The sequence below is a fragment of the Thalassophryne amazonica genome, chromosome 2 (assembly GCF_902500255.1).
Source record: "Thalassophryne amazonica chromosome 2, fThaAma1.1, whole genome shotgun sequence".
NCBI lineage: Eukaryota > Metazoa > Chordata > Actinopteri > Batrachoidiformes > Batrachoididae > Thalassophryne > Thalassophryne amazonica.
Genome location: NC_047104.1, coordinates 105,099,641 through 105,117,517, shown reverse-complemented (window position 1 = coordinate 105,117,517; position 17,877 = coordinate 105,099,641). Strand labels below are relative to the sequence as shown.

Genomic DNA, 17,877 nt, shown 5'->3' with positions numbered 1-17,877 from the left:
GCTCAATTTTGAGCTTCATGGCAAAGGCTATGAATATTTATGTACGTGTGATTTCTTATTTTTTATGTTTAATATATTTGCAAAAATCTCAATAAAACTTTTTTCACATTTCATCCATTTTGATATAAGACCCTAACATAACAAAATGTGGAAAAAGTGCAGCGCTGTGAATATGTTCTGAATGCACTGTATTGCCCACTGTATGGCATAATGGAGGAACATCTGTAAGGATATATAGTGCACTCTAATTTTTTTAGTTTTAAATTGTTGCTGTTTTTTAAATTTGGTGTTAAATCCTATGGAATACTATATCGAGTTTATGTTTGTAATACGTTGTGTATAAACATGACTGATAAATTGTTTTTTCAACAACTCAATTCCTGTCTTTTCTCGTCTTGCAGCTCTTTAGACGATGAGGGTAGCAACCTCCGCCAGCAGAAACTGGACAGACAGGTGAGTTGTTGCAGTCCTCATTTGAGTTCTGGCAAGAGAGGTTAGATCAGGGTGCCTTCACTGTGACACAAACCTCGGCTGCTCCATCACGAGACTGCAGGCGGCCAGCAACAAATCAATATCACACAGGTCTGCTGGGAAAGTTAAAAATGAAATCATTATTTTACGAGCACAAAATGGAAAGCCAAACCACTGAGATGTTTAGGATTTTGAACTATGATGCTTCTTCTGATGCTGTCAATCTGACAATGGTGCTGACTTTTGCAGCAGAGCCCCACAGAGCTGTGAGCCAGAAAGTCTCATTTCAGTCTCAGTCAGTGCATTTTCAGTTTCTTCCTACAATTTGAGAAAGCTGCTGGAGTTTAAACCCACTGATTTCTGTTCTGATGTGAACCTTTTTGTATTGCATTCAGGTTTCAGTCACATTTTCTTAATGCTGTCAGAATCTTCCTGTCTTGTGTTATAGACAGGCCAACACCAGAGCTTGCTGTTTTCGTGATTGTGGGGGGGGGGGGGGGGCACTGGCCTTCTATGGTGCACTGATCCAGATGCTCAAAGTGCCACACACACACACACACACACACACACACACACACACACACACACACACACACACACACACACACACACACACACACACACACACACACACACACACACACACACACACGCTGTTATGCAAGGCACATCAGGAGCAACATGGGGATTAAGGTCCTTGGTGAAGGGCATCTTAGTAAGTTTGCTGTCTGCTGACCTTTTGGCTCATAGCCCTATTGGGAAGGAAATATTTGCAGCTGAACCCCCACCCAAAGACTCTGTCAAAGGTGACATCAGACCGATGACTTACAGCCTAGGCTAATAAGCAAGCAGTTGAGGAGTTCACGTGCAGAATTTTTAAATGGAGAAAAATGCATTTAAAGAAATGTATTTAAAGAAAAATGCTTTAAAAAATGCCCCGATTTCTATAACAATAAAATGAAAACTCTTTGTTCAATTTGTTTAATATTTTGTACACTGATAATTACCCATCCTGCCAAGTGCATGTTGGCCTTAACTATAAATTTGTGGTTTTGGAGATACTGGGTTTGGATGTGAACCCTTCATTATAAACTCCACCTTGCACTTTGCATGATGAGTCTAATGTCTACAGACAGCCATACAGTACAGTGTGATATGATGCAATTTCACAAACGCAAACATCATCGCACAGAAGCACCCTGGCATACACATTGTGTGTCCCCACTTCTGTCTGACCTGTGCACTGCAGCAAAGGAGGTGCACAACAGGCTGCAGCCTTATCTCTGGTCCACACAGGGTTTCGGGGCAGTGTAATAAAATAAATAAATAAATATAAAAAAAATCAATCAACTTTTACCACTCACATTAGAGAAGTAAAAGTGCCTTCACCGTCTACCCTGCTGGGTGTGACTGCCTTTGGAACTCAGTCATTGATAAAAGGTTGTGGCTATCGTGATGTCACACACCAATACTTATGAGTAACATGCTTGATATGCAAGTTCAAAAATGGGAGTAGGGTTAGGAATAGTGAGTTAAAAAAGCTCCGCCATGAAAATTTGACTCATTTCGTCACGGGAGCATGAAAAAACAAACAAACAAACAAGCAAACAAAAAAACGTGAGACTGGGCTGTTAGTACCCTGCTGTGGCCTATGACTGTTCCTGTCAAACATTTTGGATCAAACGCTTCTGAGCAGAAACTGTATTGCATGTACTGTAAATGTAAGTACTGTTTTGTGTCAGGATTAACAACACAGCAGACTCCTGGAGCTTGTTTTGGAGTCAACAAGCTCCAGGACACAGATGTGACATAGGACAACGACGACATAGCACGAATAAGTAGGAATGAGGGTGAAGCATGGTGAAACAGCTTGCACCAAAACATCGAGCCGAAGTCGGGAGGGACACGGTCTGGCAGGCGTGAACGATCCTGCTGCGATGGTTTTGTGCATGCTCGTGCATTTTATTGAATCCCTCTTATCAAGCGGACAATACAAGTATGAGCCGTCTGTTCCTCTGTAGATGACCCATGGTCACAGACGTACAGTCATGACATGACATGAATCAAACAGTGCGCTCTTATCATGTCCACATCTGCTGGCCTGGCATGTCCAGCCAGCCCCGAGCACATGTCTGGTCCAACACGCATGTCCTGTGGATAGCGCGCCACAGGACAGACACCGTGTCATGTGGAACAGAGCTCATGTGGGTGACGTGACATTCAGATCGCCGGCTGCGTGATATGATCTGATGGTCTGCTTCATCTGGAGCAGCCTGTCAATGTGCGCGCAGTGCGCTAGCTCTCTGCAGCTCGTCCCAACAGCAATATATGTTGTTATGTATGTCTACATGAGGATAGCAAGCAGACAAAGGTGCATCACAGTGGACAGTTGTAAGTTCATGTCTGTCCAAAAATGGTATGTGTTCCCCAGTTGGGACATCCAGAACCAGAGATCTCAACAGCTGCTGCTGTCGGTGGACACACCTCCTGTCATTTCAGTGCGCACACCAACGTGTCACTCTCTGTTATGTGATCATTATTTTTTAGTTATTTGTTATGTAATTGTGTATGTAGGTAGTGTAGTATTTATTAATATACCTGTCCTGGCTGTGGTCTCTGTGTTTGTATTGTGACACGTCCTATGCACTGAGTCGTCATTTGTGGGAGGCAGCTCCTCGTGCTGTGTGTGCTGAGACTTGGCTGTCCGCCCAGCATGTGTTCTTGTCTGTACGTACATAAGAATTCTATGCAAGTGCTTCCCTCCCACACACACACACACTCGCACACACATGCCACATGTGTAGGGGGGAGTGGGCGGGCGGGGGGATACACATACGCCACGTGTTTGAGGGGGAGTGCAGCACACATGCACATGTGCGAGACACATGCACCACGTGTGTGTTGTTGTTTTGCAATGCCACAGTCGTGGGGGCACTTAGACAAATTCCACATCCAGCTTGAACGTGATCGTCTGCTGACTGTTTTCGTGCTGACAGCGGAAATGGCACCACGTTTTCTGAGTGCCAGGCAAGTGGTGTTGGATGTTCATGTGTGTCACCTGGAATTTGGCCGACACCTGCCACAAGAGGAATCGAATGGGCTATCACAGGGCACTCTCTGTCTTTCAGCCGCTGGTGTGCACAAATAATTGTAGCGACACATGTACGAGGCGTTGGAAGCAGCTCCAATTTTTCATGAATGGCATGCAGTTTCTCCTTTGTGCGTGAGTCGGCTTAAATCGTGTTATGTTGGAAGGGGCCCTATGATGGCAGGCTGACCGAGCCCACAGCATAAATCCAAAGCAACATTCACAGACAGACATAAGATCAGGTGATCCATGAACACAGTGTCAGAGTTTCACAAAATAACATGTAAAAATTGTTCCTGGAAGATGTTTGTGATAACCAGGGCAAGAGCAGAACCATGAGAAATACTGTCACACAGTCTGCGATGCCCATACCTTTGCAGGAAAACAGTCCAAGTCTTTAGGATCCTGGTGCTGCCTGTCTTATTGTATGCTTGTGACACTTGGACAAAAGCCCTGTGACCTAAGGTAATGACTGGGTATCTCAGGTACTCGGTCTTGTTGGATCATCTTTGGATACCGCTGGAATGACTTTCTGTCAAAGGAATGGTTCATTCCACAGAATGAGGAGTAACATTTTCATCGAGAAATGCACCACATGGCAAAATGTCATAACTGACATTTGTCAGATTATGATCCAGCATTGCCTCAGTATTGAGGACTCCAGTAGCTTTCGGAAGCCAAGGGGATGGTCACGTTGCACTTGGCTGCTAGAGATACTGTATATGGTTCCTTTTGAGTCATGGGGATGTCTTGGTTTTTCGGCCCGGGTACTTTCTATGTAGCATGCAAGGTGGTTGCGTGGTTTGTAAAAGTGTGGCACCAGTGCATGTTCACAGACTTGATGTCTGAGGAGCTAAAATATGTGAAAAAGGTTTTATTATTTACTGAATAATGCTGCGGGTAATGCTGTGAGTGAGGTGATGTTGGATCATTATGTGCAGTTCTGTAAGTGTCGTAGGAAGACCTCTCAAATGCCAACAGACAGGTTGTTCTGTGATGTGGTAATTGGTGCTTCAGTGTCTCTGATTTCATATTTTCATGTAGTACTGTCACCTGATGCTTGCACCAGTGTGTCTTATGGGTCTTCTCTTTATCTTTTCTTCTGTCTGTGCTTGTTTGTACTCTTGTGATACCACAGCGAGCACTTCTGGAACAGAAACAGAAAAAGAAAAGGCAGGAGCCTCTGATGGTCCAGTCCAATGTGGACGGGAGATCCCGAGCTCGCCGCACCAAACAGAGTGAGGAACAGGCTCCCCTGGTGGAGTCCTACCTCAGCAGCAACAGCAGCACTATCTACCATGGTAATTAAAATGTCCCCTCAGTCTTCACTGTGACGCTTGTGTGGTACCATCAACACCAACACCAACACCACAAACAGAGAATTTAGCATTTGGTTTATTTCTTTATTAAAACCCCCAAAATTGGAGGTAATAACATCCACACAGTCAAAAATAAAATGCAACGATAAAACATACAATAAAAACTATCAAACAATTAAAACGACAGAGTAAGTAAATTGACGAGAGTAAACTCAACAGACTATGGTTTTACAAAATTAAGATAAGAGCTATCTTAAAGAATCAGTGGTGCCATTACACTGAAATTCAATAGATAATTTCCTAAAATTCTAAAAACAATCCAATGGCTTATCGCCCTGCGACATAAATATATCAAATATGGCAACAGTATACAGTTGGTTTTGGATCAGTGTGTGTTAATTCAGATATTTTCATGCATTTGCTAATCATTATATGATATGAAAGTGCATTAAAATATGCATTTATGCACATTATGAAATGCAATATTTTTGTTACAGTGCAAAAATAATGCATATCTTCATACAAACAGAACTGCATCTACAGTATTTTGCATATCCAAATGCATTTGATATGGAATTCACTGTATAGTATCCTAATAAAGACAACCCCCCCCCCCCCCCTCAAACTACCACTATTATGTAGCAGACCTGATAAACTTTCAGAAAGGTGTACACCAAAAAAACAAATGAGGTCAAACATCCAACATAATTTGGTAGTTCAGTGCCTCCACTGACTGTTGGTTTGTTACAGAGGTATTACTGCTCCTGGAGATCTGCCCTGCATGTTTTCCAACTCCACCCATCACTACCGTATTTTCTGCACCATAAGGCGCACCAGATTATAAGGCGCGCCCTCAATTAATGGGTACTTAACCCTTAGAAAAGGCGCACCGGATTATAGCGCGCAGCCTCAATTAGCAGGTACTTAACCCTTACAAAAGGCGCACGCTAAAACATATAGTCTACAAAAAAAAAAAAAAAGTCACGGAAGCAAAACGGTGAGTTTATTTGAACTTTTTAACAACTTTCAACTACCGGTATTTAACAATATGGTACTCACATTATTTTTTATTATGGTTCTGTCACAAATCCATCGAAGTCCTCATCTTCTGTGTCTGAATTGAACAGCTGGTCTTCTAGCTGTGGCCACCTCGCTTTGTTTCTGCGGAAACTCCGTTTGGTCTTTTTAACTTGGCGCAGTTCATTTTCTTGTTTCCTCTCGCAGCTGCTCTGTTCCCATGAACAACCGAGTAACTGATAGCCTGCAGTTTGAATTGTGCCTCGTAAGCATGTATCTTCGCTGGCGCCATTTTCGGGGGTCCTTAGACAAACAAATGTTGTTTTGCAGGATACATGTAGTATACGGTAACTACCGGAGGAGTGGCGGAGGTAAGTGTATGTACCACGGACTCACGGACTCTTCTCTGATTGGTTTATCACTGGCAGCGTACGTACTCTACGCTACCAGCGTACGTACGTTACGTATTATGTAATGTTCTCCGATTGGTTTATCGCTGCCAGGGTACGTACTCTACGCTGCTAGCGTACGTACTTTACGTATTACGTCCTTGTGTCAGCGTGAAATGGTCCGATATTCCGACGATCAAAGACAACGTCGGTCGTTTTTACAGATTTTGGAATTCAGTGCACATATAAGGCGCACCGGATTATAGGGCGCATGGCCGATTTTTGTGAAAATTTAAGCCTTTTAGGTGCGCCTTATGGTGTGGAAAATACGGTAATTAAATAAGTCAGATGTCCTCAGCCAGTCAAGAGGTACAAAACACCAGGCTTGACAAATAAGATACACATGTAAATTGTGCAGAGCAACTGATCTCCAGGAGCAGTGCTGGTGGCCCCTCTAAACAGTGCTGAAATGATCCCTCCTGAATGAATCATTATTTTGTATTTATTCTCCATGGGAGAAATATACACTGCAATTAGACGTACAGTGTGTGTGTGTGTGTGTGTGTGTGTGTGTGTGTGTATATATATATATATATATATATATATATATATATATATATATATATATATATATATATATATAGATAGATAGATAGATAGATAGATAGATAGATAGATAGATAGATAGATAGATAGATAGATAGATAGATAGATAGATAGATAGATAGATAGATAGATACACACACACACACACTATGTTAAATTCATAAAATGTGTTTTTATTTGTAGTATTTACATTTAGGCTTCATGTAAAACCAGTGTATACCAAAGTACAGTTATGCTCAGATATTTACCTCCACTCATAATAGACATGACGGTCATAGCAACACATACACACACACACACACACACACACCCCCTCAACTTCAACCACTTAGTCCAATTAAGGGTCACGGTGGGGCTGGAGCCTATTCCAGCAGTCTTAGAGCGTGAGGCGGGTACACCCTGGACAGGACGCCAGTCTGTCACAGGGCCACATATGGACAAAAAAACAAATTCACACCCGCATACTCATCTACGGACAATTTTAAAGCTTCCAATCCATCTAACTTGCATGTCTTTGGATGTGGGAGGAAGCCGGAGCACCCGGAGAGAACCCATGCAAACACATGCAGAACACACAAACTCCACATAGAAAGGCCACAGCTGGGAATTGAACCCATGAACTTTTTGCTGTGAGGCAACAGTGCTAACCACTATGCCACCGTGCTGCCTGACATAGCAGCACTTGGTTTTTAATTCATTCTCTTTGCTGTTTTTTCCCCCCTCTGGGGCAGAATGATTGAAATAATCCCTCCCAAAAAATTAGTGCATAGGATTTACTTCATTTTAGGTTTACTGAAATCAACAGTCGAATTACAACCCCTGGCAAAAATTATGGAATCACCGGCCTCGGAGGATGTTCATTCAGTTGTTTAATTTTGTAGAAAAAAAGCAGATCACAGACATGACACAAAACTAAAGTCATTTCAAATGGCAACTTTCTGGCTTTAAGACGCACTATAAGAAATCAGGAAAAAAAATTGTGGCAGTCAGTAACGGTTACTTTTTTAGACCAAGCAGAGGGAAAAAAATATGGAATCACTCAATTCTCAGGAAAAAATGATGGAATCATGAAAAACAAAAGAATGCTCCAACACATCACTAGTATTTTGTTGCACCACCTCTGGCTTTTATAACAGCTTGCAGTCTCTGAGGCATGGACTTAATGAGTGACAACAGTACTCTTCATCAATCTGGCTCCAACTTTCTCTGATTGCTGTTGCCAGATCAGCTTTGCAGGTTGGAGCCTTGTCATGGACTATTTTCTTCAACTTCCACCAAAGATTTTCAATTGGATTAAGATCCGGACTATTTGCAGGCCATGACATTGACCCTATGTGTCTTTTTGCAAGGAATGTTTTCACAGTTTTTGCTCTATGGCAAGATGCATTATCATCTTGAAAAATGATTTCATCATCCCCAAACATCCTTTCAATTGATGGGATAAGAAAAGTGTCCAAAATATCAACGTAAACTTGTGCATTTATTGATGATGTAATGACAGCCATCACCCCAGTGCCTTTACCTGACATGCAGCCCCATATCATCAATGACTGTGGAAATTTACATGTTCTCTTCAGGCAGTCATCTTTATAAATCTCATTGGAACGGCACCAAACAAAAGTTCCAGCATCATCACCTTGCCCAATGCAGATTCGAGATTCATCACTGAATATGACTTTCATCCAGTCATCCACAGTCCACGATTGCATTTCCTTAGCCCATTGTAACCTTGTTTCTTTCTGTTCAGGTGTTAATGATGGCTTTCGTTTATCTTTTCTGTATGTAAATCCCATTTCCTTTAGGTGGTTTCTTACAGTTCGGTCACAGACGTTGACTCCAGTTTCCTCCCATTCGTTCCTCATTTGTTTTGTTGTGCATTTTCGATTTTTGAGACATATTGCTTTAAGTTTTCTGTCTTGACGCTTTGATGTCTTCCTTGGTCTACCAGTATGTTTGCCTTTAACAACCTTCCCATGTTGTTTGTATTTGGTCCAGAGTTTAGACACAGCTGACTGTGAACAACCAACATCTTTTGCAACATTGCGTGATGATTTACCCTCTTTTAAGAGTTTGATAATCCTCTCCTTTGTTTCAATTGACATCTCTCGTGTTGGAGCCATGATTCATGTCAGTCCACTTGGTGCAACAGCTCTCCAAGGTGTGATCACTCCTTTTTAGATGCAGACTAATGAGCAGATCTGATTTGATGCAGGTGTTAGTTTTGGGGATGAAAATTTACAGGGTGATTCCATAATTTATTCCTCAGAATTGAGTGAGTCCATATTTTTTCCCTCTGCTTGGTCTAAAAAAGTAACCGTTACTGACTGCCACAATTATTTTTCTTGATTTCTTATAGTGTTTCTTAAAGCCAGAAAGTTGCCATTTGAAATGACTTTAGTTTTGTGTCATGTCTGTGATCTGCTTTTTTTCTACAAAATTAAACAACTGAATGAACATCCTCCGAGGCCGGTGATTCCATAATTATTGCCAGGGGTTGTATACATGAAGGGTCAAAAATACTTGTACTTATACCACTCTGATTCATTCAGTAGTGCTGAAAGTTCCAAAATGTCTTTTAACTTGGCAAAGCTTCTTAATGATCGCTTAGTGATCATGTGTGTGTCCAGCTGGGAGCTTCTTTTTGCTCATATTAAAGGGGTTTATTTGACAGCACTCACTGGACTGACCAATAAACAGTACAGTGGGAAAGTCAAAGGAGTTCAATACTGATCTGAGAAAGAGGATCATGGATTTATCCAAGTCTGGAATGTCTCTTGTATCCATTTCCAAACAACTGCAGATTCCAAGAATATCACTTCTAACAACTGTATAGAATTACAAGTTATTGGGACGTCATCTTAGACTCCCTAAATAAGTGCTTGTTTGACACAAAGTCATTCCAGCAATACCCAAGGATTCTCCGAAGACACCTAGTACCAAAGACATCCAGTCGTCACTTTAGGTGACTGGTTAGTGTCCAACTCTCATAACCATACAACAAGACAGGAAACACCAGGACCCTAAAGACTTGGTCCTTCATGCAGGTGTCTCTTAATCGCAAAAGCTGAGGACCCACAGTGTCACTACTACCTCAATAGTTTCACTACCTACAGATATACTTCTGATGACTGAGTTCAGAAAGTTCTTTAAAGCCTGGCTCTTAGTCTTGATCCAGGACAGTTGCAAACCCAGGCAAGTCCTATTTTTCACTCAACTTCTCAAGTGCTGCAATCAGGTTATCCATTGATTCTACAAAGAAAACACCATTGTTCAAGATTTAAAGTTCAGTAAACCTTTCCTTGCCAACAAAAGCACCTACACCACAACCATACCAAACACTTGGTCCATGCAAGCTTTGGACAGTGTAACAGCCAGAACACCTCCCTGACAAACACCAGTTTTCACTCATAAAAACTCAGAGTCTCTGCCTGCACTCTGCATATCACTCACAGTATCTGTACAGAGGCTGGCTATGATGTCTAGTAACTTCTTGGGGATCCCACAAACTCTCACAATGTCCCAGAGAGCAGCCCGATCAACTGAATCAAACATGTAAGTGACAGCTGGGATAACTAGTGACAGATGGGAGAGGAGTTTTAGAATATTGTGCTATTTCATTGTTAATTTATTTGATGTGCCCAGGGACTGCGGATGGAAATTAGCTATTTAGCTATAATCTGGTGCAGCTCATCTCTAATAATAATAATAATAATAAACTAATACCTGTTGCCTTCAATGCTGTGTGAAGATTGTTTCCTGGAAATTTCAGATTTTGCGTGTGAGGTGAAACGGAACTGAATGAATGGAAGTATATTGTGATCTGTTGCATGCATCACCAAAAATAAGTCCCTTTGCCACAGCAAATCCGAGGTGGATCTGCATTTTGAATTGGCACAGGTTTTATGCCTGGTGCCCTTCCTGATGCAACACCACATTACATGGAGAAATGTGGCAGGAGTGAGGTTTGAAGCAGGAACCTTCCACACTGAAACCAAGTGCACGAACCACCTGGTCACCAGTAAATTAAAAACTGCTTACTCTGACTGGAAACATACTGTTGTGTACTCATGCTGCTGTGTCCAACATGCCCATGGACACAAAAAGAAGCAGAATTCAAGTTGCTTTTGACACAATGGGCATTTGGTGTAAAAACCATAACTGTGTTAGATGGAAACTGTGATTGACACTTGCGTTGTACTCTCGTTTTCTCTCCATTCTTCCCTAACTATTGCTCTCAGTGGTCATTGTCTCCATCTTTTTGTTTAGTGCAAGAAGCTGAGCTTGAGGAGGTGAAGGTGACATCAGACCCACAGCCGCCTCGCTCGGCCAAAAAGGGCAAAGCGTCTTCCAGCAGCACGCCACAGATGGGCAGCGACAAAAAGGAGCGGAAGGGAAAGCATAAAGGTCAGCCTGCTGCCATTAAGACAAACAAGTAGTCAGATTGAGGGAAGAAAGACAGATCTGAAACAAGTGGACAGCTGAGTTTCAAGAAAGACTCAACTACTAGAACAGGGTGCAAACAAACAGGATGTATTTAAACAGTTTGCGATGTCATATATAACAAGCAGTCTTTTTTTTTTTACATGACGGCTTAAATTTGACTGTTAAGCGCAAACTATAGCAATAAACTGTAAGTGTAACAGCTCGGCTGAGAACCCCAACAATGGAAAGTAAAATCAGGTTTACTGTCTCACAGCTGATAAATAGCACAATTTGTACAGCAAGCAACATGCTTGGTCATTTAATAGGCAGAGGTCAGGTACAACAGTCAGGACTCTTTCAGAGGGAGCACTAGACAGGCTGTCCAAAATACAAGCAATAGGTCGGTGAAAAGAAATGTTTCATACCAAGCAAACTAATCCAAGATAGCAGGCACAAACTTAGGACACTTGAAACGGCAGTGAAGGTCTGTAACAGTGAGGCAAAAACACTGCAAAACACTGGGAATTTGAACATGGGAAAGCAGGAACAAATCCAGACAGTCTGGCAAAGAGAGAACGCTCTAACGACAGTTATACAGGCAACTTAACAGTCAAATGCAGGGACACACGACCCTGGAAGGCCAGAAACAGTAAGTTAAGCTACATAAAATGAACTCAGAAGAAATGTCAAGGTAAAAGCACCACACATGATTTAACATTGGACACAATTAACCAGAAATTACAATAATATTCAGAGAATAATGCCAGAAAGAGAAGAATACAGAGAAGAGCACAAGCACCAAAGTGTGACCCATGACGTGCAAGATCAAGATTTCATTTTTGACAGTGTCTTACATGGGCGATGATGCTGCCATTTTAGCTGCTACTGTGGTACCAAAGCTTTCACTGACAGCCTGCCAACACTACAAGTAAAGGCATCAATTAGTCAGCACTCAGTCATAACAAGTCTCCACCGTGTGCTTAGAACAGAAACACAAAATTATTGATTCTGGTTGATAATTTACTTGTACATCTCTGAAATTTAAGATGTTTTTTGTTGTTTTATCTGGTGTGATGCATGATCATCTTTGGTGTGGCTTTGTCCCAGAAAAATGAAGGGAATGAATTCCACTGAGGCATGAGATTAATCAGGCCAGTAGCACAGAGCTCACAGCTGATGGACACGCCTCACGATATGTTTCAGTGTGTGTTAAGTGGCTGCTTATTACTGTACAGTGAACTCAGACAAAATGTAAGGCATAAAGTACAGAGGAATAAAGGATGTGAAAGTTAACCCAGGCAAAATACTTCTCTACATATATATATATATATTAGTGCTGGGCAATGATTAAAATTTTTAAATTGTGATTAATTGCATGAGTTTCTGCAATTAATCGACATTAATTGCACTGTTACGCACAAAATTCAATAATGAATTGAAAAGTAGTGTGTATTGCACACTTTTATTTTAAACGTACTGCTACTGTATATGCACAAAAGAGCAATCACTTTTGGTTTGCAAAGACTAAACAAAGGAAGTGTCAATTCATACGTAACCATGTTAATAATTTCAAATTCTATTAGTATATAGCGCAGCCTGGTTAGGGGTTATGGTTAGCATTAATAGTTGCAGTTAACACAATTTAGGAATCTACGTATCAAGTATGTAGCCTCATGATCACATAATCTATACTGATCAATGAGAGAGACGCTACATACCTATGGCTACCTAATTTTGCTTTATGAATATGGCTACGTGCGACTAGCAACTTTCCAAACAAATAAGCTCTTACCCAGCAATGTCTACAGCAAGAGTGTAAGTTGTAATGCCGTTGTTTTGTAGTCCTCTTCTCTTCATACAACTGGTATATTCTTTTTGTAATGGTGCATCTTGAGGGAGGCTCATCCTAAGAACGTTCCGCAGACAGACATCTTCCACAATACTAGTTAGCCTGTTAGTAACAGTCCACTTCACCATGACATTTATTAACTTGCACTCTAAAAAATTAACCGCTGGCTGAACAAGAAAATGTGATGTAACAATTTGCCTACAATTTCAATTTGCAATTTATTTTCATTTATATATATATATATATATATATATATATATATATTTTTTTTTTTTTAAAGTTATTTCAACTTAACTGAAGTAATTTCAGCTTAACTAGAGAAGTATTCTGGCATTAACTCAGTTGAAAGGTGAAATAACTAAGTTGAAATAACTTAAAATCTATGCAAATTGTTACATCAATTTTTCTTGTTGAGACAGCAGTTCCTTTTTTAGAGTATGCTTTTGTTTATCTTTACTTCCCACACACTGTATCCAGTGTAGTCTGCCGATGCCTCCCTCCACTGTTTGTTTGATTGGGTGATTTGCTGGCATCAACGGTGTGTATTGTATTTACTTGATACCTCAGACTCAAAGTACTCCGATCTTAAGAAAATTCAACTTTGCAGTGGTTACAAATAACTTTGGATCTATTAACTCCACTGTTTGGAATAGATTTATAGTGAAATGTCTATGTAAGAATCTGCTACCAAATTCCTTTTTTTTTTTTGTCCCTGCCAGTTCTTTCCTATTCCAGTTCATGTGAGTGCTGCACCAGTTTTAGGCCCAGCCCAAATGTTCTCATTGGTTGAGATGTGATGACCAGGGCTGGATCCAGAGTGAAAATCTGACAGATGCATTTTTGTCTAATGATAAAATAAAAATCGTACGCGTCTTGTCTTAATAATCTTCATTCTTTTATTCGTGTGCAACATACACTGTCACACTTCTTTTAATATATTTATTATACTTCATGGACACTTCTTATTTGTATAAATATGATGTCCTAAAAAAACAACACTATAACAAAAATTGACTGTAAACAGGATCAAATTTATTGCCAAAATCTTTCAGTTATACCTGAATCTATATATGATTTTTTTTTCAATTGATAAAATCAATAAAAATATGACTGCATATATTCTTAATAATAATATATTGAGATACAGACAGTTCACAGAAGACATTTTCCATTGATACCAATCAAAATTAGAAACAGTCCAGCAGGTAACAATATTCATCATGTCCATGACTAAATGTACTAAAACAAATACATCACAATTGTACATATATCACAATTGTGATATATGTACAATTGTGATGTATTTGTTTTAGTATATTTAGATTTTGTAGTGATTTTGTTGTATGGCTGGGGGGGCCTGGCTGCCTTTTTGTTTCTGTCTTTTGGTTTTCCTTCCAGGTGGCTTGCATTTGGGACTGAGTGGCTGTGTTGCTGAGGTTATCAGGACCTCACCCTGATCACCTGCGGCTCGTCAGGACTCACAGCTGTGGTGCATCTATATGGATTGGAACATGGTGGCATTTAAGACTGGAGTATACAGTGTGTATTTGCCAGAGACTCGACCTTGTGACCAGACGGGTGAGATTGTCGTCTCGGGAGCCATCTCATCATCAGTGGATGCAGAGAACGTCCAGGGTTTGATGCACGGTCTGTGAAAGAGGAGGGGGTGAGGTCTCACGCTCGTCAGCACACTTCCTGAGGTACGTTAGATTTTGTGACTAACATTTATACAGTCAGTAAATGTGGCGTCCCTCACACCTTTTTATATTGAGCTGTATGTTAGTCATGTATCGGCTTCCACTGCAGTGGAGTTTTGTGAACTGGATGTTCCATGCCTGCAGGTTGGGAAGCTGATTAGTAATCAAGCCAGGAAGTGTTTGCTGTTTGTACACCTTTAAGTGTTCTCTCTGTGTGTAGAGTGTGGACTCACATAATGGTTCCTTCTTTCACAGACTCGGTTTGTTGCGGCCACCTGGGGGGTGTCGGCGGGGTCCTTGGGTCCGAACAGCTTCTGGCTCCGGACCGTTAGCGCTGCTGGGAGCGCACCACGCCAGACCGCACTTTCTTTTGTTATGTTTTGTATCACTGTTATGTATTAAATTCAGTTAGCCTTTGTACCGTGCTCTGCTTATTTCATACTGGGTCCTTCAAACGCTGGTCGGTTCTCCGAGCTGCGTCCGACACATAACAGATTTGGCACTTTATAAGCTGATTAAATTGAAATTGAATTGAAATTGAACATTAGTCTTAAAGTAAATAAATATGAAACTGGTCACTGGATCCTTAAACTCTGGACATAATAAACTCTACATGGTGGATCCTTGATCTCTGGACATAAATAGGAATAAACAAAATCTGTAGTTTTTGTCAAAAGCATTTCCTTTCAGGCATTATTGGCATGAATATCTTTCCATATATCTGAGCTGAGCTCTTACAGCTCACTGTGCTTCACTTCAGGATGTAATTTGTAAAGAAATGCAGCACGTTTCATCTTGGGAGGAAAAAACGTTTTAGTCGATTTTAGTTTCTTGTCTGTATTATAACGTTTGGAAAGATGTGTCATTTTATTTAAAGCAGCGATTCGTTTTGAAGTTATTCCAACCGGACTCTGCAGAGAGCCGCGCAGTGTTTCGAGCTGTGTGAATGGAATGGAGGACGATTCTCATTTCTTGACAGCAACAAGAGAAGAGTCCCAGTTAGTGACTTTAATCCACACAAAAGTGACTCAGGGTATTTTAATGACTTTGAGAGGGATTAGGAAGCGGACTTGCCGTTTCTGAAGAGCAGCGAATCAAAGAACCAACGAGCTAGTGGATCGGAGCATTGCTTCAGTGGTTCACAGTTCAAAGTGGAGTCGCGCTGCAGAAACAGTTGATTACAGAGCCGCTGCAGACCAAACCCTGAATATCTGACTTTATTTGTACGCCCGTATAACTCTGAATCTCTGAAAAATCCGTATAATTTATGGACTATAGGTTGACATGAAAACCACCTAAAAGCTGTGTTCACCGCAGGGACACATTCTGCACTATTTGGGATTATTCAAGATTTTTCTTTTACCGATGACGAACGATGCGTAAAAAAATTTGACCGATGCAACTGCATCGGTCCAAACCGGTCTGGATCAGGGCCTGATGACAACCATCCCAAACCAGTCCTGATCAACATCCCCATCCCACCCCTAGCCATACATATTAAAAACTGTAATGATATCAAAAGGTTAAATGTGTTGGGTACAGAAATTATTATCAACCAGCTGGCAAATGACACAAGAGTATTTCTAAAAAAAAAAAAAAAGATCAAATCCCAATAAGTACTGAAAAAAATTCTCTAAGGCTTCATGATTAATGTTAAATTTAACAAAATGTGAACTTTTTGTGCTTCATGACTCACCATTAAAAGAAATTTGCTATGTTCCTATTAAATCAGATATATAATACCTGGGTATTCACCTTACTAAGGACCAAAAATTAAGTCAATCAGTGAACATAAATAAGGAACCTAATGAATGCAAAACAAAATTAAATATATGGCTTCAAAGAGACTTATCAATTTTAGGTCAAATATATCTGACCAAAGTGGAAAGTTTATCAAGATGTTTATCAAGATGGACCCAGTGTATTCACTGTCATTCCAAACCAACTGATGAAATCTAGCAAAATAAATAACGCCTCCTACTGGAATGGTGTGTGAGTCCAGAATGTAATTATCAATGTCCATCGTTCACTGTATCCCTAATTTCTCCAGAAATATTAGTCTTATCAACTTTTTGTATTCGAGGTGTTCATCCTTGACATAAAATACATAAGCATACCAAATGGCAGATGTTAGATCTCCCCAGTTTTTCCATGATTGAAACCAGACACACACACACACACACACACACACACACACACACACACACACACACACACACACACACACACACACACACACACACACACACACACACACACACACACACACACACACACAGGCCACTTGGCTTTTAATATACAGAATTTTATCTGGAGAAACAGACCACATTGCTTGAAGAAAAATCATATAACCCTCCATATCAGATTCCACGAAGTTATGTAATGCACTACCCTGAGAATTTGTATTTCTTACTAAAAACATAATGACACACCAAACTATACAACTGCCCTCACTTTCACTTCAGGGAACTTTAATTCTGGACAGGAAGTGCAGTCGCTCTTTTATTAGAAAGTGTTTTGCAGAGAATTTATTCTCTGGACACCAAAATAAAAATGACATTTTAAATAAATTTGATACAAAAAAAAAAAAAATCAATTACCAAATTGAGAACTATGTATCTTACTTTTTCCATACCCAAGAAACACACTTTAAAATTATGAATAACATCTACCCATCTAAAGAATTACTGAGGTTATGCTTTAATATTGAAGATAATATTTGTACATTTTGTGAAGATGATAGAATAGAATAGAATAGAATGGAATAGAATCTTTATTGTCATTGCACATATATACAACGAAATTGGAACCACTGACCATGTACAGTATGTTTCTTATGTGAGAAAATTCATTATTTCTGGGTTAATATTCAAAAATGGTTGAAAGAAAAATTTCCATCATCGCCAGTTTGTCTCTCAAGAGATAATAATAATAATAATAATAATAATAATAATAACAACCTTTATTTAACCAGGTAGAATTCCATTGAGATTGAAATGTCTTTTACAAGGATGACCTA

The 17,877-nt window shown here is 40.3% G+C and overlaps 1 protein-coding gene across 3 annotated transcripts in view; it reads left to right on the top strand.

Annotated features, from left to right (window-relative positions):
- Window positions 1-17,877, top strand: part of tub (TUB bipartite transcription factor) — a 168,175-nt gene that overhangs the window by 116,442 nt on the left and 33,856 nt on the right. For all 3 annotated transcript variants that reach the window (XM_034191101.1, XM_034191093.1, XM_034191106.1), the window contains exons 2-4: window positions 402-453; window positions 4,698-4,860; window positions 11,157-11,294. In XM_034191101.1, the coding sequence (XP_034046992.1) occupies window positions 402-453; window positions 4,698-4,860; window positions 11,157-11,294 (353 nt within the window). The remainder of the gene's footprint in view (window positions 1-401; window positions 454-4,697; window positions 4,861-11,156; window positions 11,295-17,877) is intronic.